The sequence below is a fragment of the Ylistrum balloti genome, unplaced genomic scaffold (genome assembly GCF_031769215.1).
Source record: "Ylistrum balloti isolate Yb309-2 unplaced genomic scaffold, AGI_CSIRO_Ybal_v1 Utg370998, whole genome shotgun sequence".
Taxonomy (NCBI): domain Eukaryota; kingdom Metazoa; phylum Mollusca; class Bivalvia; order Pectinida; family Pectinidae; genus Ylistrum; species Ylistrum balloti.
In genome coordinates, this window is record NW_026782557.1 from 362638 (window position 1) to 387465 (window position 24828).

A 24828-nucleotide genomic window follows, 5' to 3' on the forward strand; every position below is an offset into this window, starting at 1 on the left:
CCATTCATCTAGAGTGTTTGATTCTAACATATCTGGGATTTATGAAGATTTTTGAAATATGAATCAGTTTGACTCCTTTTAGCCCTGTCGTCACTCACTGGGGTCAGTCTTGGTCTATATCAGTACACCTTTAACTGTCATTCCATCCTAATAATTTTAACTAATGAAAATCTAAGAAATAAACTCAAAAATGTATTTTTCTCCAAATAGCTTTAACTTTACCCTCCTCAAGTGCAAATTTGACACCCTAGGTAAAATGAAGTAGAGTGCCTTAAGCCTTTTCCATTCATGAAAAGTTCTTGATGCTACCATATCTGGGTCATGAGAAGAAGAGTTTTGAAATTTGTGTCTATTTGACTATTTTTGGCCCCCACCTGTCAGGTCCCTGATGAACGGTGACCTCAGAGATCACAGTTTTGGTTCAGCTTTTGCTGTGGAATATTCTACACAATTTTGTTATAATCTGTTTGTTGGCTTTTCAGGACAAGTCAAAAATATAAATTATTTACAAATGCACAACACATGAGACCAGAGAAAAGGCAATTGCAATTGGTCACTTGAAACTTCATCTCAGGTAACCTTAAAACTAGCATTATGTACTGGGCCAACTTTCTCATTATTCAACATAACTAGGTGGAAGTTATTTGTTAAGATATTCAATATCTTTAAGTATCAGAAATTAATGATTTTAAAGTTATACTGACCGATCTGGTTACAGTGACCTGTGATGGTTCCTGGTCCAGAAAGGTCTTGATCACCCCACATCCAGTCCTTGCCACGTCTGACCCTGGATCCCATCAGGGGCATCTGAGGATCAACGATCTCGTCCTCTTGTGTCTTACAGCTACTAAGGTTGTCTGTTTCCAGGAGGATGAGCATCATTTCCTCCTGTTTAAGGGTTGAGCATAACAGCCGTCAAATAAATAAGAGAGGAAAACATAACAGTCAATGATTGAGGTATGGGAGGAAAACATAACAGCCAATGATTGAGGTATGGGAGGAAAACATAACAGCCAATGATTGAGGTATGGGAGAAAAACATAACAGCTAATGATTGAGGTATGGGAGAAAAACATAACAGCTAATGATTGAGGTATGGGAGAAAAACATAACAGCTAATGATTGAAGTAATTGTGGTAAGGACGGTTTAGATAACAGCCATGAAATGTGGTAAGGGAGGTTTAGATAACAGCCATTAAATGTGGTAAGGGAGGTTTAGATAACAGCCATGAAATGTGGTAAGGGAGGTTTAGATAACAGCCATTAAATGTGGTAAGGACGGTTTAGATAACAGCCATGAAATGTGGTAAGGGAGGTTTAGATAACAGCCATTAAATGTGGTAAGGGAGGTTTAGATAACAGCCATGAAATGTGGTAAGGGAGGTTTAGATAACAGCCATTAATTGTGGTAAGGGAGGTGTAGATAACAGCCATTAATTGTGGTAAGGGAGGTTTAGATAACAGCCATTAATTGTGGTCAGGGAGATTTAGATAACAGCCATTAAATGTGGTAAGGGAGGTTTAGATAACAGCCATTAATTGTGGTAAGGGAGGTTTAGATAACAGCCATTTATTGTGGTAAGGGAGATTTAGATAACAGCCATTAAATGTGGTAAGGACGGTTTAGATAACAGCCATTAAATGTGATAAGGGAGATTTAGATAACAGCCATTAAATGTGGTAAGGACGGTTTAGATAACAGCCATTAAATGTGGTAAGGGAGGTTTAGATAACAGCCATTAATTGTGGTAAGGACGGTTTAGATAACAGCCATTAAATGTGGTAAGGGAGATTTAGATAACAGCCATTAAATGTGGTAAGGGAGGTTTAGATAACAGCCATGAAATGTGGTAAGGGAGGTTTAGATAACAGCCATTAATTGTGGTAAGGGAGGTGTAGATAATAGCCATTAATTGTGGTAAGGGAGGTTTAGATAACAGCCATTAATTGTGGTCAGGGAGATTTAGAGAACAGCCATTAAATGTGGTAAGGGAGGTTTAGATAACAGCCATTAATTGTGGTAAGGGAGGTTTAGATAACAGCCATTTATTGTGGTAAGGGAGATTTAGATAACAGCCATTAAATGTGGTAAGGACGGTTTAGATAACAGCCATTAAATGTGATAAGGGAGATTTAGATAACAGCCATTAAATGTTGTAAGGACGGTTTAGATAACAGCCATTAAATGTGGTAAGGGAGATTTAGATAACAGTCATTAAATGTGGTAAGGGAGATTTAGATAACAGCCATTAAATGTGGTAAGGACGGTTTAGATAACAGCCATTAAATGTGATAAGGGAGATTTAGATAACAGCCATAAAATGTGGTAAGGACGGTTTAGATAACAGCCATTAAATGTTGTAAGGGAGGTTTAGATAACAGCCATTAATTGTGGTAAGGACGGTTTAGATAACAGACATTAAATGTGGTAAGGGAGATTTAGATAACAGCCATTAAATGTGGTAAGGACGGTTTAGATAACAGCCATTAAATGTGGTAAGGGAGGTTTAGATAACAGCCATTAAATGTGGTAAGGGAGATTTAGATAACAGCCATTAAATGTGGTAAGGACGGTTTAGATAACAGCCATTAAATGTGATAAGGGAGATTTAGATAACAGCCATTAAATGTGGTAAGGACGGTTTAGATAACAGCCATTAAATGTGGTAAGGGAGGTTTAGATAACAGCCATTAATTGTGGTAAGGACGGTTTAGATAACAGACATTAAATGTGGTAAGGGAGATTTAGATAACAGCCATTAAATGTGGTAAGGACGGTTTAGATAACAGCCATTAAATGTGGTAAGGGAGGTTTAGATAACAGCCATTAAATGTGGTAAGGGAGATTAGATAACAGCCTTTTATTGTAGTAATGACAGTTTAGATAACAGCAATTAATTGTGGCAATTCAGATTAGATAACAACCATTAATTGTGGTAAGGTCAGTTTAGATAACAGACATTAATTATGGTAAGGGAGGTTTAGATAACAGTCATTTCTTGTGGTAAGGGAGGTTAAGATAACAGCCATTAAATGTGGTAAGGAAAATTTAGATAACGGCCGTTTCTTGTGGTAAGATTGGTTTAGATAACAGCCTTTAATTGTGGTAAGGGAGGTTTAGATAACAGCCGTTTCTTGTGGTAAGGGAGGTTAAGCCAATAGTCACTGATTTATGAACATTAAAATGTTGAGAGTTGCAGTCCAACTTTCTCAACACACTGAAATGGTTTTTTCAGAATCTGATACGAAAAAATTGCAACCATTCAGAATATGTTATTCGTGTTTTAACATTTGACAATGGCTCATATACTTACAATGTCAGCATCCTTGACATCAGTCAACATACTGCGGGCAAGCTGAGCGAAAACCTCAGGATCTTTTGTAGTTAAATCATGCTTACGTTTCATAGAGGTTACTTCAGTCTGAAATCACATTACAGTTGATCTACATAAGGGAACAGATAAGAACAAGTCCTAGTCATATATAACAAGATTCAAGAGATCTTGGTGCCCCACATTGAATGATCTTTATGTATTCTTTAAAATCTCGATCTTTTCTCTTCTCTTCAAAAAGGGGCCAATGTAAACCTACAATTTAAATTTGAAAGTAGTACTTCTCAAGAAATAGCAATAACAAACTTTACTAAGCCAAATCAAAGATGGCTGTCTGTTGGCTATTTTCTGATCAGTTCCAAAATCAAACATGTACAACTGGGGATTAAAGAAACCTGCAAATGACATTTCCGAAAGTTCCATCCAATACTTCTCGAGAAATAGCAATCATAAAACTATTACTGTTGAGATCCATGATGGCCTCCTGTTGGCCAATTTATTTTTCTGTTCAGTTCCAAATTCAAATAAGAACAACTAGCGACCAAGGGGAACATACATATGAAATTTTAGAAAATATAACAACAAGCTTTTTAAGTATCTGTCTGATGTCTGATGTGATATATATAAGGTTTAGAAAATATTTGTTAATTCTGTTGGTGTGATATATACCAGGTTTTTAAAGTATCTGCCAATTCTTTGGACTTCATGTTGTTGCACTAAATGACCTCCAGATTTTGAAGCAATTTCCAAGAGGAAGTCCTGAAATACAAACAAATGTGTTGAACTGATGTCCACTTTAGCCAATTAGAATCTAGGTAAAAGACATTAACAGTAGCATAAGGAATAAAATAATATGAAATACAGCAGCTATCAGATTCTGTACAATTAGTGTATCTTCACCATCAAAAACGATGAAGACGTTATTTATACTGGTAAATTTAGCACCATAGATGTAGCCTTCCTTCATTATATCAGCAACTGTATAAATTACCAGCAACTGTATCTTTAAATTGGTACAAAAAGTGACTACAATAATATTATGACAAGTATCCTTTAAATAAGAAAATAAAGCAAGTTTTAGATTTTTATAGGAATTTTCATCACCAGTAATCCATGGTCCTGACGCATCTCTGTGCTTGTGCATCAGGACTATAGGTTAAAAACAATGAGGGGAATTTATTATTTTCATTTCTTTTTTGAGTAGGTTTTGTTTTCACTGTATAGTCATTAATTTTGTCAAGATTTTATTTTGACTGTATGACCATTACTTATCATGGAGGTTTGGCTTTCACTGTAAAATAAATTTTGTGTGAAGTTTAATTTTACTGTAAAGTTGTTAATATTTTTCTACAATAAAACCTAATTATCCAGGTTTTATTTCAACTGTAAAATCATTCATTTTCATTGTATTTTATGGTATAATTGTTAATTTTTATGGTGGTATTGTTTATTACAGCAAAACCATTAATTTTCCGTGAGGTTTTATTTTTCCTGTAAAATTATTAATTTTTGTGGAGGCTTTATTTTTACTGTAACACTAACTTTTGTGGAGGTTCAACTTTTGTTGAAAAATTATTAATTTTGTGGAGGTTCAACTTTTGTTTAAAAAATTATCAATTTTGGTGGAGGCTTTATTTTCACTGTAACATTAACTTTTGTGGAGGTTCAACTTTTGTTGAAAAATTATTAATTTTGTGGAGGTTCAACTTTTGTTTAAAAAATTATCAATTTTGGTGGAGGCTTTATTTTCACTGTAACATTAACTTTTGTGGAGGTTCAATTTTTGTTGAAAAATTATCGATTTTCTGGAGGTTTTATTTTTGTTATAAAACTACTAATTTTTGTGGAGCATTTAGTTTTGTTGATTTTCAGAGCACTCTTAATCTACAGATTCAAGAGTCCAAGAATCAATGGCGGTTTGAATTAGTATTTAATTCAGCAAAGTGCTAATGCTTATTATCGGCAATTAATCCCAGGTTCTCCATTATCAACAGTAGAAATTCTCCTCACCTCATTTGCATTTCCTACAGGCACACAGCTGATAGGGTGATGATCAGCTCCAAGTCTGATTGCCAGGTTCACTATGGATTCCTACATAATGACATACAAGATGAAAGTAATGAAGGCAAAGTAACAAAAACGTGGATCATAATAAAAATGTAATCAATCACTTTGATTGCAATCAATATCACCTTAAAAATTGTACACTTTGACACCAATCAATATCACCTTAAAAATTGTACACTTTGACACAAATCATTATCACCTTAAAAATTGTACAAAAGACATACAAGTGAAAAGCACCTTTCAATAATTTAGAGTTAGACAGAGTAGAGCCAGACAATGAATTAAATTGCATCATACAGCTGTTTTTCTGTCTAGAGATCCTCAGTGATGCTAAGGGCCTAAACTTTAAAGCCTGGCTATGGAAAACCTCGGAGTGTTAAAAAGTCCATCAGTCTTGTGTCCCACATGCTGCTATTTTAAAGGATGATATACAAGACATAAAAGTGAATAGCACTTTTTGATAATTTAGAGTTAGATACAGCAGAGCCACACAATGAATTAAACTGCATCATACAGCTGTTTTGTCCTTCTAGGATTCGTCAGTGATGTTACATCATACAGCTTTTTGTCCTTCTAGGACTTTTCAGTGATGTTACATCATACAGCTGTTTGTCCTTCTAGGACTTTTCAGTGATGTTATATCATACAGCTGTTTCATACTTCTGGGATTTGTCAGTGATGTTACATCATACAGCTGTTTCATCCTTCTAGGACTTGTCAGTGATGTTACATCACACAGCTGTTTTGTCCTTCTAGGACTTGTCAGTGATGTTATATCATACAGCTGTTTCATTCTTCTAGGACTTTTCAGTGATGTTATATCATACAGCTGTTTCATCCATCTGGGATTTGTCAGTGATGTTACATCATACAGCTGTTTCATCCTTCTGGGACTTGTCAGTGATGTTACATCATACAGCTGTTTTGTCTTTCTAGGACTTGTCAGTGATGTTACATCACACAGCTGTTTTGTCCTTCTAGGACTTGTCAGTGATGTTACATCACACAGCTGTTTTGTCCTTCTAGGACTTGTCAGTGATGTTATATCATACAGCTGTTTCATTCTTCTAGGACTTTTCAGTGATGTTACATCATACAGCTGTTTCATCCTTCTGGGATTTGTCAGTGATGTTACATCATACAGCTGTTTCATCTTTCTGGGACTTGTCAGTGATGTTACATCATACAGCTGTTTTGTCCTTCTAGGACTTGTCAGTGATGTTACATCATACAACTGTTTCATCCTTCTAGGACTCATCAGTGATATTACATCATACAGTAGTTTCATCCTTCTGGGATTTGTCAGTGATGTTACATCATACAGCTGTTTTGTCCTTCTGGGACTTGTCAGTGATGTTACATCATATAGCTGTTTCGTCCGTCTGGGATCTGTCAGTGATGTTACATCATACAGCTGTTTCGTCCTTCTGGGATTTGTCAGTGATATTACATCATACAGCTGTTTCGTCCTGGGATTTGTCAGTAATGTTACATCCTACAGCTGTTTCGTCATTCTAGGACTTGTCAGTGATGTTACATCATACAGCTGTTTCGTCCTTCTAGGACTTGTCAGTGATGTTACATCATACAGCTGTTTTGTCCTTCTAGGACTTGTCAGTGATGTTACATCATACAGCTGTTTCGTCCTTCTAGGACTTGTCAGTGATGTTACATCATACAGCTGTTTTGTCCTTCTAGGACTTGTCAGTGATGTTACATCATACAGCTGTTTCGTCCTTCTAGGACTCATCAGATTAAAGCACCTGGGTAGTTAGACATGGGTAAAAAGGTGTACAGACCAAATTTGTGAGATCTTCCAGATGGACTTTGAGGCTAGTCATAGATTTCATGTGGTAAGGACATGTACATTAAATAGTATACTGGTATACAACTTTCATGAATCCAATAACTGACGATGAATATCAATTACATGCAATATTTGATTTAAATTAAATTGGAAAAGTCATGAGAATTGACATAATGAATATAACACAGCATGATACTCAATGTGAACGAAGGATGAATATAACACAGCATGATACTCAATGTGAACGTAGAATGAATATAACACAGCATGATACTCAATGTGAATGTGAACGTAGAATGAATATAACACAGCATGATACTCAATGTGAATGTGAATTCACAATGAATATAACACAGCATGATACTCAATGTGAACGAAGGATGAATAGAACACAGCATGATACTCAATGTGAACGTAGAATGAATATAACACAGCATGATACTCAATGTGAATGTGAACGTAGAATGAATATAACACAGCATGATACTCAATGTGAATGTGAATTCACAATGAATATAACACAGCATGATACTCAATGTGAATGTGAAAGAAGAATGAATATAACACAGCATGATACTCAATGTGAATGTGAACGTAGAATGAATATAACACAGCATGATACTCAATGTGAACGTGAACGTAGAATGAATATAACACAGCATGATACTCAATGTGAATGTGAATTCACAATGAATATAACACAGCATGATACTCAATGTAAACGTGAACGTAGAATGAATATAACACAGCATGATACTCAATGTGAACGTGAACGTAGAATGAATATAACACAGCATGATACTCATTGTAAATGTGAAAGTAGAATGAATATAACACAGCATGATACTCATTGTAAATGTGAAAGTAGAATGAATATAACACAGCATGATACTCAATGTGAACGTGAACGTAGAATGAATATAACACAGCATGATACTCAATGTGAATGTGAATTCAGAATGAATATAACACAGCATGATACTCAATGTGAATGTGAAAGAAGAATGAATATAACACAGCATGATACTCAATGTGAATGTGAACGTAGAATGAATATAACACAGCATGATACTCAATGTGAACGTGAACGTAGAATGAATATAACACAGCATGATACTCAATGTGAATGTGAATTCACAATGAATATAACACAGCATGATACTCAATGTAAACGCGAACGTAGAATGAATATAACACAGCATGATACTCAATGTGAACGTGAACGTAGAATGAATATAACACAGCATGATACTCATTGTAAATGTGAAAGTAGAATGAATATAACACAGCATGATACTCAATGTGAACGTGAACGTAGAATGAATATAACACAGCATGATACTCAATGTGAATGTGAATTCAGAATGAATATAACACAGCATGATACTCAATGTGAATGTGAAAGAAGAATGAATATAACACAGCATGATACTCAATGTGAATGTGAATTCAGAATGAATATAACACAGCATGATACTCAATGTAAATGTGAAAGTAGAATGAATATAACACAGCATGATACTCAGTGTGAACGTGAACGTAGAATGAATATAACACAGCATGATACTCAATGTGAATGTGAATTCAGAATGAATATAACACAGCATGATACTCAATGTGAATGTGAATTCAGAATGAATATAACACAGCATGATACTCAATGTAAATGTGAATTCAGAATGAATATAACACAGCATGATACTCAATGTGAATGTGAACTTAGAATAGTTAAATATTGACAATGTCATACCTTGTTTTTAACTGGTAGATATCAGAAATAATGACTTTAAAATGTCAGTGTCATATTCAATTGTAGAGTTAATACTGTGTTACGCTAGATAAAATCTATATAAATAGTTAATATGTTCATTTACATAAGAAGCCTAAACAATCTTACCCAGGCATCCGCAGGCAGATTTTGAGTTTTCCGATCAGTGCCATGGATGACCTCTGAGTCTGTGGCTTGACCGTCTGATATGAGAATAATTCTTGGGTGGACAGACACAGAATTGATAACTGTTTCTGTTCCTGTCAAAAGCAGACATCACAAGGTCAATGGCTAGACATTCACATTTCTATCCAATGTTGAGAAACTTTTTGATCATGTCATATATTTAAATTCGACTATTCTATATGCATTTGTAGTATTTGAATTACTTTTTACTTACAAAATATCACAATTTTGTTGTAATCGAGTTAATTTCAGAATCACTGAAGTCAATTTTCTGTCCTATAGCACATATTTCAGTGTAAGATTCACAGCATTGACCAATTAACTACTGGAAAATGAAGCTGTCATAATATTTAAGATTATGATGTGAGTGTAGGGAATGAAACAAAACATCAAGTGAAAAGACTACAATGAAAATACTATGTTGTAAATCAATCTTTGAAGTCATTTTATCCAATATTACCCTACTTTTTATCCGCTATATACCCTACTTTTAATTTCATCCACTATATACCCTACTCTTAATTATATCCACTATATACCCTACTTTTTATTTAATCCAATATATACCCTACTTTTTATTTTATCCACTATATACCCTACTTTTTATCCACTATATACCCTACTTTTAATTTTATCCACTATATACCCTACTCTTAATTATATCCACTATATACCCTACTTTATTTTATCCACTATATACCCCTCATTTTATCCACTATATACCCTACTTTATATCCACTATATACCCTACTTTTTATCCACTATATACCCTACTTTATATCCACTTCATACCATACTTTTTACTTTATGCACTATATACCCTACTTTTTATTTAATCCAATATATACCCTACTTTTTATTTTATCCACTATATACCCTACTTTTTATCCACTATATACCCTACTTTTAATTTTATCCACTATATACCCTACTCTTAATTATATCCACTATATACCCTACTTTTTATTTTATCCAATATATACCCTACTTTTTATTTTATCCACTATATACCCTACTTTTTATTTTATCCACTATATACCCTACATTTTATCCACTATATACCCTACTTTTTACTTTATGCACTATATACCCTACTTTTTATCCACTATATACCCTACTTTATATCCACTATATACCCTACTTTATATCCACTTCATACCCTACTTTTTACTTTATGCACTATGTTGCCTACTTTTTATTTTATCCACTATATACCATACTTTTTATTTTATCCACTATATACCCTACTTTTAATTTTATCCACTATATACCCTACTCTTAATTATATCCACTATATACCCTACTTTTTATTTTATCCACTATATACCCTACTTTTTATTTTATCCACTATATACCCTACTTTTTATTTTATCCACTATATACCCTACATTTTATCCACTATATACCCTACTTTATATCCACTATATACCCTACTTTTAATTTTATCCACTATATACCCTACTCTTAATTATATCCACTATATACCCTACTTTTTATTTTATCCACTATATACCCTACTTTTTATTTTATCCACTATATACCCTACCTTTTATCCACTATATACCCTACTTTTAATTTTATCCACTATATACCCTACTCTTAATTATATCCAGTATATACCCTACTTTTTATTTTATCCACTATATACCTACTACTTTTTATTTTATCCACTATATACCCCTCTTTTTATCCACTATATACCCTACTTTATATCCACTTCATACCCTACTTTTTACTTTATGCACTATATACTCTACTTTTTATCCACTATATACCCTACTTTTTATCCACTATATACCCTACTTTATATCCACTATATACCCTACTTTTTATCCACTATATACCCTACTTTATACCCTACTTTATATCCACTATATACCCTACTTTTTTTTATCCACTATATACCCTACTTTTTATTTATACCCTACTCCATATATACCCTACTTTTTATCCACTATATACCCTACTTTATATCCACTATATACCCTACTTTTTATTTTATCCACTATATACCCCTCTTTTTATCCACTATATACCCTACTTTTTATCCACTATATACCCTACTTTTACCCTACTTTAAATCCACTATATACCCTACTTTTTACCCTACTTTTTATATCCACTATATACCCTACTTTATTATTTTATCCACTATATACCCTACTTTTTATTTTATCCACTATATACCCTACTTTTTATCCACTATATGCCCTACTTTTTATTTTATCCACTATATACCCTACTTTATATCCACTATATACCCTACTTTATATCCACTATATACCCTACTTTTAATTTTATCCACTATATACCCTACTTTTTATCCACTATATACCCTACTTTTTACTTTATGCACTATGTTGCCTACTTTTTATTTTATCCACTATATACCCTACTTTTTATTATATACCCTTTATATCCACTATATACCCTATTTTATCCACTATATACCCTACTTTTATCCACTATATTTATATCCACTATATACCCTACTTTTTATTATATACCCACTATATACCCTACTTTTTATCCACTATATACCCTACTTTTATATCCACTATATACCCTACTTTTATACTTTTTATTTTATCCACTATATACCCTACTTTTTATCCACTATATACCCTACTTTTTATCCACTATATTTATATCCACTATATTTATATACCCTACTTTTTATCCACTATATACCCTACTTTTTATCCACTATATACCCTACTATATCCACTATATACCCTACTTTTTATATCCACTATATACCCTACTTTTTATTTATCCATCCACTATATACCCTACTTTTTATTTTATCCACTATATACCCTACTTTTTATTTTATCCACTATATACCCTACTTTTTATCCATATATACCCACTATATATATCCACTATATACCCTACTTTTTTTTATCCACTATATACCCTACTTTTTATATCCACTATATACCCTACTTTTTTTTTCCACTATATACCCTTTATCCACTATATACCCTACTTTTTATTTTATCCACTATATACCCTACTTTTTATTACTTTTTACTTTATCCACTATATACCCACTACTATACCCTACTTTTTATCCACTATATACCCTACTTTATATCCACTATATACTTTTTACTTTATCCACTATATACCCTACTTTTTATCCACTATATACCCTACTTTTTATTTTTACTATATACCCTACTTTTTATTTTATCCACTATATACCCTACTTTTTTTTTTTTTTTATCCACTATATACCCTACTACTTTTATTTATATCCACTATATACCCTACTTTTATATATCCCTATATACCCTACTTTTTACTATTTACTTTTTATCCACTATATACCCTACTTTTTTTACACTATATACCCTACTTTTTATTATATCCACTATATACCCTACTTTTTATTTTATCCACTATATACCCTACTTTTTATCCACTATATACCCTACTTTATATCCACTATATACCCTACTTTATATCCACTATATACCCTACTTTTAATTTTATCCACTATATACCCTACTTTTTTATTATACCCTACACTATATACCCTACTTTTTATCACTATATACCCTATATACCCTACTACTTTTATTTTATTATATACCCTACTTTTATCCACTATACTATATACCCTACTTTTTATTTTTTTACTTTTTATCCACTATATACCCTACTTTACCCTACTTTTTATCCACTATATACCCTACTTTTTATCCACTATATACCCTATTTACCTTTTTATCCACTATATACCCTACTTTTTATCCACTATATACCCTACTTTATATCCACTGAATACCCTACTTTTTACTTTATCCACTATATACCCTACTTTTTATCCACTATATACCCTACTTTTTATCCACTATATACCCTACTTTTTATCCACTATATACCCTACTTTTTACTTTATGCACTATATACCCTACTTTTTATCCACTATATACCCTACTTTATATCCACTATATACCCTACTTTTTATCCACTATATATATACCCTACTACTTTTTATCCACTATATACCCTACTTTTTATCCACTATATACCCTACTTTTTATTACCCTACTTTTTATCCACTATATACCCTACTTTTTATCCACTATATACCCTACTTTTTATCCACTATATTACTTTTTATCCACTATATACCCTACTTTTTATCCACTATATACCCTACTTTTTATCCACTATATACCCTACTTTTTATCCACTATATACCCTACTTTTTATCCACTATATACCCTACTTTTTATCCACTATATACCCTACTTTATATCCACTTCATACCCTACTTTTTACTTTATGCACTTTTATTTTATCCACTATATACCCTACTTTTTATTTTATCCACTATATACCCTACTTTTTATTTTATCCACTATATACCCTACTTTATATCCCCTATATACCCCACTTTTTATTTGATCAAGTATATACCCTACTTTTTATCCACTATATACCCTACTTTATATCCACTTTTTACTTTATGCACTATATACCCTTCTTTTTACTTTATGCACTATATACCCTACTTTTTATCCACTATATACCCTACTTTTTATTTTATCCACTATATACCCTACTTTATATCCACTATATACCCTACTTTATATCCACTATATACCATACTTTTTATTTTATCCACTATGTACCCTACTTTTTATTTTATTCATTATAAACCCTACTTTTTTACTGTGTTCACTATATACTCTTCAGCTGCCTTACTAATTGGCTATATCATCATAGACCTGAATTGTGGTATTGTGTTAAATGCTACACAAACACACCTCTAGCAGCAATGGCACACAATGCCATGTACATCCCTGCTAACATTGGGGATCGACCTCCAGCAAACAGCTGGTCTGAAACAAATAGCAAAACAAAATCACAAAGAACAAAATGACGAACAAAAAAAATTACACAACAAAGTTCATCTCTAAAGAAATTACCTTCAATAACAATAGACTTTTCTCAGCTGTACAGAAATACAATACAAAATGAGTATGGTAAAAAATAACATTACATTATGAGTGGTGGTAAGTTATTAAATGGTTAGTCATCAGAGTTGTGAGATACTTTCAATAAATTCTCACTTTTCATCGACATGATTTCCAGTGAAGATACAATTATCTATACAGTATTTGTCTTAACAAAACCTACCCAGAGATGCTCTGATCTCCTTATAGTCATTCGTTAAATGACAGTCTACGAAGGTTGTATGACCAAAGGTCACAATAGCAACATTCTCTTCTCTCTGATGAGCAAATTTACACCCTTCAATACCTGTTAAAATGGTACAAAAACCAGTCAATCAAATGGCCTTGGTAAGGTAACACTCCTATGACATAGTATTTAAATGTATCTTCAATTGTGCTGTTCCTAAATATAAGGTTAAGATGCATGTATGCATAATGCTAGATTGTCCATGACACCTCAGGATCATGAAGAAGCATTTAAAATATAACTTCACTAGTTCATGAAAGTTGAAGAGCATTACTTTTGACCTCTGGATAAAAAAAAAACAAATATATTTCACTGAGTGCTGAGGAAACTTTGATATTTTTGATGATTGTGCAGCACTGCAAATGGAATGAGTAAAAGTTACTACATCATTACAATTAATTTTAATTTAAACTGCTGTTGGATTTTGTTGGACTCTTTAACCACTTTAAATTTCCATACACAATACAATAAAGGACTCTGCTGTTTAGAGACTGATATAAGGAAATTTCAGTAATCCTTGTCTTACAGTTGTTTGTGTGTGACTGGTAATATAATGTATCATTAGAAATAAGTATTTACAGCTATTCAAAATGTAATTAAAGAGGTAGATCGCCTGAAAAACTATGCACAAAATGTTGGAATCCATACTTTCAAGAATCTCCAGCACCACTTTCTTCATTTGAGCAAGACCTTCATCAGCCATACTTTCAGAGATATCCAACAGAAACACAGTGTCAATGCCACGCCCACGACAAATCTGCAGATTCCGTGCTAAAGTAACAGTGTAAAAGATTATACATTTTAACATCTTATCAATATGAAGATAGAAACAAGATGAGAACAATCATTAGTAAATATGTAAGTTAGGTCAGTGATAAGCTTGCTTAATCTTATAAATTTTGTATATAATACAAACTAATACATCACAATACAGACAGTACCTACATCAACATCAGATACTGAAAGTAGAAATTAAACCAGTAAATCTTTATGTTTATATGTCAGATATAGACAGTAGAATATGGACCAGTAACACCTGTATGTTTATATGTCATATATAGACAGTAGAATATGGACCAGTAACACCTGTAAGTTTATGTCATATATAGACAGTAGAATATGGACCAGTTACACCTGTATGTTTATATGTCAGATATAGACAGTAGAATATGGACCAGTAACACCTGTATGTTTATATGTCAGATATAGACAATAGAATATGGACCAGTAACACATGTATGTTTATATGTCAGATATAGACAGTAGAATATGGACCAGTAACACCTGTATGTTTATATGTCATATATAGACAGTAGAATATGGACCAGTAACACCTGTATGTTTATATGTCAGATATAGACAGTAGAATGTGGACCAGTAACACCTATATGTTTATATGTCAGATATAGACAGTAGAATGTGGACCAGTAACACCTGTATGTTTATATGCCAGATATAGACAGTAGAATATGGACCAGTAACACCTGTATGTTTATATGCCAGATATAGACAGTAGAATATGGACCAGCTACACCTGTAAGTCATATATAGACAGTAGAATATGGACCAGTTACACCTGTATGTTTATATTTCAGATATAGACAGTAGAATATGGACCAGTTGTACCTGTATGTTTATATGTCAGATATAGACAGTAGAATATGGACCAGTAACACCTGTATGTTTATATTTCAGATATAGACAGTAGAATGTGGACCAGTTACACCTGTATGTTTATGGACCAGTTGTACCTGTATGTTTATATGTCAGATATAGACAGTAGAATATGGACCAGTTGTACCTGTATGTTTATATGTCATATATAGGCAGTAGAATATAGACCAGTTACACCAGTATGTTTGTATGTCAGATATAGACAGGAGAATATGGACCAGTTGTACCTGTATGTTTATATGTCATATATAGACAGTAGAATATGGACCAGTTGTAACTGTATGTTTATATGTCAGATATAGACAGTAGAATATGGACCAGTAACACCTGTATGTTTATATGTCAGATATAGACAGTAGAATATAGAACAGTTACACCTGTATGTCATATATAGACAGTAGAATATGGACCAGTAACACCTGTATGTTTATATGTCAGATATAGACAGTAGAATATGGACCAGTTGTACCTGTATGTTTATATGTCAGATATCGACAGTAGAATATGGACCAGTTACACCTGTATGTCATATATAGACAGTAGAATATGGACCAGTTACACCTGTATATTTATATGTCAGATATAGACAGTAGAATATGGACCAGTTGTACCTGTATGTTTATATGTCAGATATAGACAGTAGAATATAAACCAGTCACACCTGTATGTTTATATATATCAGACAGCTAGTAAAATATACCTTTTGAAGCTTCACAGTTGGCAGCTTCTATCCACATATTCTCTGTCACTAATAAGTCATCTGCAGTTGTTAAACCTTCAAGACAAATACATTGAATTTTATTTTGGATTCATCATACAACAAGGATTAATTTGTAAAGAATGTTATCTGTTTCTGTTAGATTGTTTACTATTATCTGATAATGACTATACCACAGGATTCTCATCACCTCTATAGATAGGAACATATTATTATCTGATAATGACTATACCACAGGATTCTCATCACTCTCTATAGATAGGAACATACTATTGTCTGATAATGACTATACTACAGGATTTCCATCACCCTCTATAGATAGGAGCATACTATTATCTGAAATGGACTATACCACAGGATTCTCATCACCCTCTATAGATAGGAATATACTATTATCTGATAATGACTATACCACAGGACTCGCATCACTCTCTATAGATAGGAACATACTATTATCTGATATTGACTATACCACAGGATTCTCACCAACCTCTGTTGATAGGAACATTGTATAATCTTCAATTTTATATAATAGCTAACTACTGGAAAAATCTATCCAATACAGAAATATGGAAAGGATTTTTATGAGCTGCTAGCAGAATGTACATTAGTGTAGCATTTTAACAAATAACAACATAAAAACTATTAAAAATGGACCACTTCTAATACTACATTTTCAAGATGGCAGATAAATTCAAACAGCTCCCAAAAACCTTTGTTTCAATGCATGTCTGCAATTCTGATATGACTCTCTGGGTAAAACATGAAGGCACATTTCTGATATAAAAGATATGGGATAGGTGACATGTAAAAGATTGGTTGTAATGTGATTCCTTCTATTTCCTACAACAACAGAACAGGACATTTTTAACTTACCATGAAACTGGTTAGCTAGGCCTTGTCCTCCAGCAGCCAGCAGCTCCCTTCAATTCAAACAGAATATCTTTTATCATACAGATAAATCTGTTTTTATGTAAAAATATTAGATGAGTCTACCTAAACAAAATTTTAAGGATATTTTCCAATTTATAAATCATCCTACAATAATGGCATATCACAGTGTGTGTAATGAGAATATTACTGCAAGATGATATCAGTTAAATCACATATCTTACATAATATGAAAACTGTACAATTATTGTTATTGACAATAATTTGATCAATCCCTATATCTTTTTGGTTTCCATTTCATACCCATAACTAGTGTAAGCCAAATAAGGTGTTTGCTGGGTTTATTGCCCCATAAACAACTTGAGAAAGAGTCTTCTTGTGGTAGTTGTTGGCAACCTCAGTGAATGATATACAAGAAAAAAGTTGCATGCTATGTACAGCATCTTGGCCATGGACACAACCACAGTGGTACCAAAGGGTCCATTTCTCAGCTTCCCATAAAATGCAAACTGCCACAGGTAAGAGATGTTGAACATCCCCAATCTTCACCTTCATGAGGTTATGTAAACTAATTGACTGAACTATTGTAACCCTCTACACAAGATAAATATTATTCTTTAGTAAGTAACATATATGTATATCAGTGTTTACACAAAATGCTGGAAAGTTTGTTATTTTCACTTTTATTGTATTTGAGAAATATTGTTAAAAAAATAGATAAATGTATGTTGAAAATTTGAAATTAACAATAGAACCAAAGTTCGTTTCACAATTTCCGATAAAAAATACTTCCTATTTTGCAATAAGCTTCAAGTGAAACCATGAAAATCTGATCCATCAAAAAAAGAACCTTTATGTAATATTGAAATCAAAACTTCCTACACTTTTCAGTATCAATCGCTCTCACCCTTCGACAACACCTTAATGATTATCTATAAACAGTTGGCAGAAATCACATGAAAGAACAAAACTAACTGTATACAGTAAAATGAAACATGACAGAATAAGGCTCGGCAAGACGATTGTTTCTACTTGCCTTGACATTTAATCAAAACAAGGAAATATATGTACAAACTTAAAAATAATTATGATCTTACCCTGGTGGAAAATTATGCAAAATACATTATATAAGACAAAAGGCCTGAAGTAAGGCACAGTGATTCTAATTTTAAAAGATTAATTACAAAGAAAAATATGTTCAGATAAAAAGAGCAGACAAGAAGGTAATATTGATATGTACAATCAAGATTTACTCTGTCTGACAAGAAAATTCAGTTAGTATACAGCAATCAAACATTTGATAATATTCTGAAATTTCACCTTGAAGAAGACTTTCTCACTTCATAAGAAAAAATAAGAGAATGCTTTTGAAACTGAAAAAAAGTCACTATGTTTTATGTTTTTTAGCAGTTTCAAATCCATTTTTCCAAGATAAAAAAACACACTAAAATATTCATTGTCAGGATCTAAAAAGCTACCCAACACTTCTAAAAGTATACTCAAGGGTTGTTCCTTTATTAGCAAATCATGGCGAAAACTATGCTGTAACAACAAGTAGTTCAGTGGTACCAAACAAAAATTTTACAAACACTCATATCAGGTGCCTCATTTTAACTCATCAGTACAAGTCTAGATAATCACGTGCTTAAAAATGATAAAAGTCTCACAGATTACATTGGAATTCCTCTTGTATAGAATCAGTCTTCTGGACAAACACCACTTTTGTACATCCTTAATTCATACAGGTATAATAATATCAACCTAGCAGCCTTGACAGTCACCCCAGATAAGCAATATGAAGGTTACAGTGTAAGTAGCTTTCAAGTGTCAGGAAAAAGAAATTGTGACATTGATGAAGACCTCGATAAATGTTTAAATCCACTGAAGGTCAGCCAGTGTCAGTATATAAACACCACCAAAGGTGTCATCTTGTACTATCAATATAGGTGTACTTACCAATTATAAGAAGGGGAAGTTATTTCCAGAGAAAAATAATCTCTATGCACAGAAGTGTACTTTACCTATATAAACTATAGTAAACTTTACCCCCTCCCAAGGGGAAATTTGAAACCCTGGGGTTATGAATTTATAATTTTGGTAATTAAAGCATCTTAAGACCCTTCCATTCATTATTTCAGTATTTGATTCTACCCTCAGTCCCAGGAGGTTAGAAAGGATCCATATGTATGTACCATCAAATTGTCATCCTTTGCCCATAATTCTAACTAAGTTTGAAATACATATTTCCAATGGAAATTAAACAAATTATACTAAAAAATGTACTTTTACTATATAAACCAGAGTAATCTTTACCCCATTCCAAGATGGAAAAAAGAGACCCTTTGGTCTTGAAATTCCTAATTTTGGTAAAGCACCTTAAGACCCTTCCATTCATGAAGAGCATCTAATTCTACCATATCTAGGGGTTAGGAAAATTGCTGAATAATCAGTCCATTTGACTGCTTTTGGCCCCATCAGGCCCCTTGGGGGATTGGACCATATAATTCACTCTTTTGGTTCATCTTAGGTCAGGGAAGGTTTCATCGAATTTGGTTTAGTGGTTTTTGAGGAGAAGTCAAAAAGTTTATGGATGCAACGTCAAACAAAAAGTAATTAAAGCAGACTTTGTCTCAGGTGACCTAAAAATTGATTTAAAGTCTTTTTCGAATGAAGATCTTTTTCAGATTTATAAAACGTTCCTTTAAAATGACTTCCTTTTTCTCTCAAAATCCTTTTATTGTTGGTTTTGATGAACTATCAGATATTTTGTTACCAGTTTTAGATTTTATCATTTTATTCCCAGTGTTATTTGATACATCAGAAAATAGACATGTCAAATATAACATAATCAAATAACAGTACAATAGTGCTGGACAATTAGTAAATCAGTTACACATATACAGTACATTTTCTGTTGTATAAATCTGAATTAAATCAAAATAATATTTTAGAATGCCTTAAATCAATTTAATGGTCACACTAAAAAATAAAATTCTTCCTCAACATCATATGTATTACGTACTTATACTTTTATTTCTCTGGTGGTTTCTATATCTTTCTTGTTCAATATGTAATTGTGCAAGCTAAGTCTAAAAGCTGCTATCTTCTTTGAACTATTATAGATTTTCTGAATTAAAATTGAAGTTATTATTTATAAAATGTCAAATAAGAGAGCCCTTTGTACAGATAACCTTAATTTATCAGTTTTTAAGTTTAAAATCAAAGTTCCTCATATCAACTTTCCAAAATTCAATTATCTTAATTTTCTCAGTTTTAACTAATAGATTTTTTTAAATAAAAATAAAATATAAAAAAAATAATAAAATAAAAATTCTTACATCCTGATAATGGTGGCCGATCCACAATATATCAAATTATTACATGTTCTCTTTTTCACACCAGGTAAAATTTTACAAAATTTAATGTTGACCTTCTCAACATCTAAAGCTTTGTGAAATTCCCATACTTTGGCACTGTAACTTAAAACACAACTTACATAAGTATCAAACAAGAAACATTGTGTATTAACATTAAAATTATGATTTTTATTCCTGTTATTAACTGCAGGGTAAGCTTTATTATCTCTTTCTGTGACATGCTTTTGTGTAACATTAAATATGACATCATAATTGAAAAACATCCCTAGATACACAGGCTGGGAACAATCGATAGGATTTCCTTGACTCTAAACTTGGATGTTTAATTGATTCAAATCAAGCAGGTTAGTTAACTGGCCTCTAATGGTTCTAAATATCAGAGGTCAGTTCATAGAGGTTTTTATCAGGTTAGGTAGATCAAATTTTACAGTAGTTTGGATTCAAAATCATCTCTATCTTTACAGATAAAACAGACACTGTACACCTTATTGATCATGGTCACTGATCTGTTTATAAACAGTTACTGTACACCTTACTGATCATGGTGACTGATCTGTTTATAAACAGTTACTGTACACCTTACTGATCATGGTGACTGATCTGTTTATAAACAGTTACTGTACACCTTACTGATCATGGTGACTGATCTGTTTATAAACAGTTACTGTACACCTTACTGATCATGGTGACTGATCTGCTTATAAACAGTTAATGTACACCTTACTGATCATGGTCACTGATCTGTTTATAAACAGTTACTGTACACCTTACTGATCCTGGTGACTGATCTGTTTATAAACAGTTACTGTACACCTTACTGATCATGGTGACTGATCTGTTTATAAACAGTTACTGTACACCTTACTGATCATGGTGACTGATCTGTTTATAAACAGTTACTGTACACCTTACTGATCATGGTGACTGATCTGCTTATAAACAGTTGCTGTACACCTTACTGATCATGGCAACTGATCTGTTTATAAACAGTTAATGTACACCTTACTGATCATGGTGACTGATCTGTTTTCCCTTGCTGTGTATACTTACCAAACTTGTTGTATTGAGCTAGCCATCTTGACCACAATGCTGTCCTATGTATCCAGCTGTTTATATTAGATAGTGGTGGATTCTGAAAAATTTCAGATACACAAAATTACCGTGACCTAAATCATGGGTAACCTTCCTATTTGATATACACCTACACACATCTAAAATTGTGAATCACTTCAGTGGTTCAAACATTAATCCTCATGACCAATTAATATACAGCCATCCAAATTTTGAGCGAAATTTTTCAAGTACAACTCAGAATACTTTCCTGTCATTTGTACATGCATTTTGACCGCGAGATAAGATGGAAATGGAGATTAAAATGAATTAAAAACAATTCTTTTGATCATACTTCCTTAACGTCAGTTTGGCAATGTTACACATTTAAGAAAAATCAAAATATCACAGAAAAGAATTATCTGTAAATAAGTTATCACAACAAGGAAAGGGCCAAAAGCCAAATATCACAACAAGGAAAGGGCCAAAAGCCAAATATCACAACAAGGAAAGGGCCAAAAGCCAAATATCACAACAAGGAAAGGGCCAAAAGCCAAATAAGTTTGATACTTACTATTTATGAATTTCGAAAGATCAGAATAATTTTCAAAATACATCAAAAAAAGTATTATTTGTGCAAAATTCATTTGCTGTTTGACTGATGATCTTGATAGAATTGACAAAAATTGGCTCTACAGCTTATATGCCAGAGCAACTTATAACCTGAAAAATATGGTAACCAATAAACATGTGGTTTTATTCTTTTCATTTCCATCCCTCTGATGAAAGTCCAATGTTTTGTATAAGTAAATAAAGGAATCCAATTATACCAACATAGAGACTGCTAAATAAAGATTTATCACTATATTTACATTTATACCACCATAAAGTCACACCATGAGAGTGAAGTAACCGAGACTTTTGGGAAATTAGCGACAGAGGTTTGATTCCCCTACGGTATGTGAAAAAGTGAGGAGGTCAACTGCACGACAACAATGGTTTTCTCTATGTACTCCTACTGCATTCCACAGTAAGACCCCTTTTCCACTTCAATTCAGGCCAACAAGAGTGATTAATATTTAAGCTTATAATTAACTTCATAGTTGCTATTATATAAGTTTACTTTAAGTGCCTAAAAAATTGGTAATCAGATAAACATATATATTTTTCTCTCTATAGTACAGGACAAGGTTTTTATCTCACCAGATTTTTTTTCCAACCTAAGAAGAAAAGGGAATAACCTACATCTTACATAGAAGAAGGTACTTTTAATTTTGTTTCCTTAAATAATCTTGTTTATGATTGGTGGTTGAAGTAAACAAAAGTTTCAGTGGTGCAATGCCTTCCTATATCACACTGATAAACTTTCACTACTCAGCAGGTCACAGTATATACTTCAGGTGAAGCTTATCACCACATGCTATCAACACTATTTATAAATACCTGTAAGTTTCACAGATCTAGCTAAAATAATATCAACATACTAAAGATCAGGAAATACACTGAAGTTCAATAATGGAACTGTATGATTTATCTCTATTCAATGAAAATTTACAAATCTACCTCAAAGACTACTAATAATATATTACAAAAAAGATTTTGTCAGTAGTTTCTATATAAACTCAAACAATGAAGCAAGATAATCTTGTTTTTAAACAAAACAATATTACAAAGCACAAGTTTCACTATTGGAGGTTAATACCGGAAAGGTACAAGTGCGTGCTTGAGGAAGTACATGTTTGATAAACAGCATCAATGTACAGGAACTTGGGACTCACAAGCTGTGTTCAGCATTTGTACCAATTGACATGGATTTGTCAGTATACAATATATCTTACATTCTCTACTATATTTATCTGCATTATTGGATGACTGTACCCTGTATAATAACTTGCAATCTTTGATTGACCCAAATTAATATACAACATGGAAGACTTACTAGAGTACTTCCTTAATGTTATTATATCTGACCTGCCTAAACAACATACGCCATGTTTATATTGATAAAATCAACCGATTAATTGAAGAATATGTACCTGATTAATTGGTATAAAACACAATCCAACCATCCAGCTATCTTAAATGTGTCAGTTTTTCCGTTCATCGAATTATTTATCGCCATGATAATGCAACGGAAAACGAAAGTTGAAATGAATATAAGGGAAATAAAAGTGTTACACAACCATAACTGTTTGAATTGAGGACTTATATACAACTCATGTTGTTTTCAATAGCTTAGTAACACCAACAAGTCTTTTCTGATAAAAATATTATCACAATGTAATCCCGACTGTTCGAGCAAGGTATCTGCCGGAAAACTTCGTCCCACGCATTATAAAACGCTTAAAATGGACCATTCAAACAAGAATCTTACCTCCACATATTCTGCCTGTGTCCGTGGTTCCCTGTTCTATGTTGTAACATCTCTATACATATATATGTCCCTCGTTTGAGGATCCCTTGATCCTAAAGAGGGAACCCAACTGTTTAATGCGTATACCTTCTGTATACCTTTTCCTATTCTTAATCTGGTCGTGATATACGGTCGTCCAGACGCTTGTATGTTCCGGAAGTTCCGATGGGATCATCGCCTTCCAGCGCGAATTTGGGAATTTTCATTTCGAGTCGTTTTCGCACCGGGGATTTCCATACTTTATCATTTTCGTACCAATAAATGAATTTCTTAATGTAGATTTAGATATAAATCTTTTTGTAAACTTTTGTCTTGACTAGACTGT

At 32.7% G+C, this 24828-nt stretch overlaps 1 protein-coding gene across 1 annotated transcript in view; it reads right to left on the reverse strand.

Moving 5' to 3' along the window:
- The window catches only part of LOC132559928 (uncharacterized), a 55786-nt gene extending 31199 nt beyond the window's left edge, over positions 1-24587 (reverse strand). Inside the window, exons 1-12 of the mRNA XM_060224560.1 lie at positions 24465-24587; positions 22091-22172; positions 17649-17695; positions 16755-16829; positions 15029-15151; positions 14318-14440; positions 13945-14019; positions 9104-9234; positions 5343-5423; positions 4002-4091; positions 3315-3422; positions 705-888 (exon numbers count right to left, since the gene is read on the reverse strand). Coding sequence (XP_060080543.1) covers positions 705-888; positions 3315-3422; positions 4002-4091; positions 5343-5423; positions 9104-9234; positions 13945-14019; positions 14318-14440; positions 15029-15151; positions 16755-16829; positions 17649-17695; positions 22091-22116 — 1063 coding nt within the window. The 5' untranslated portion in view covers positions 22117-22172; positions 24465-24587. The remainder of the gene's footprint in view (positions 1-704; positions 889-3314; positions 3423-4001; positions 4092-5342; positions 5424-9103; positions 9235-13944; positions 14020-14317; positions 14441-15028; positions 15152-16754; positions 16830-17648; positions 17696-22090; positions 22173-24464) is intronic.
- Positions 24588-24828: the final 241 nt, after the last annotated feature.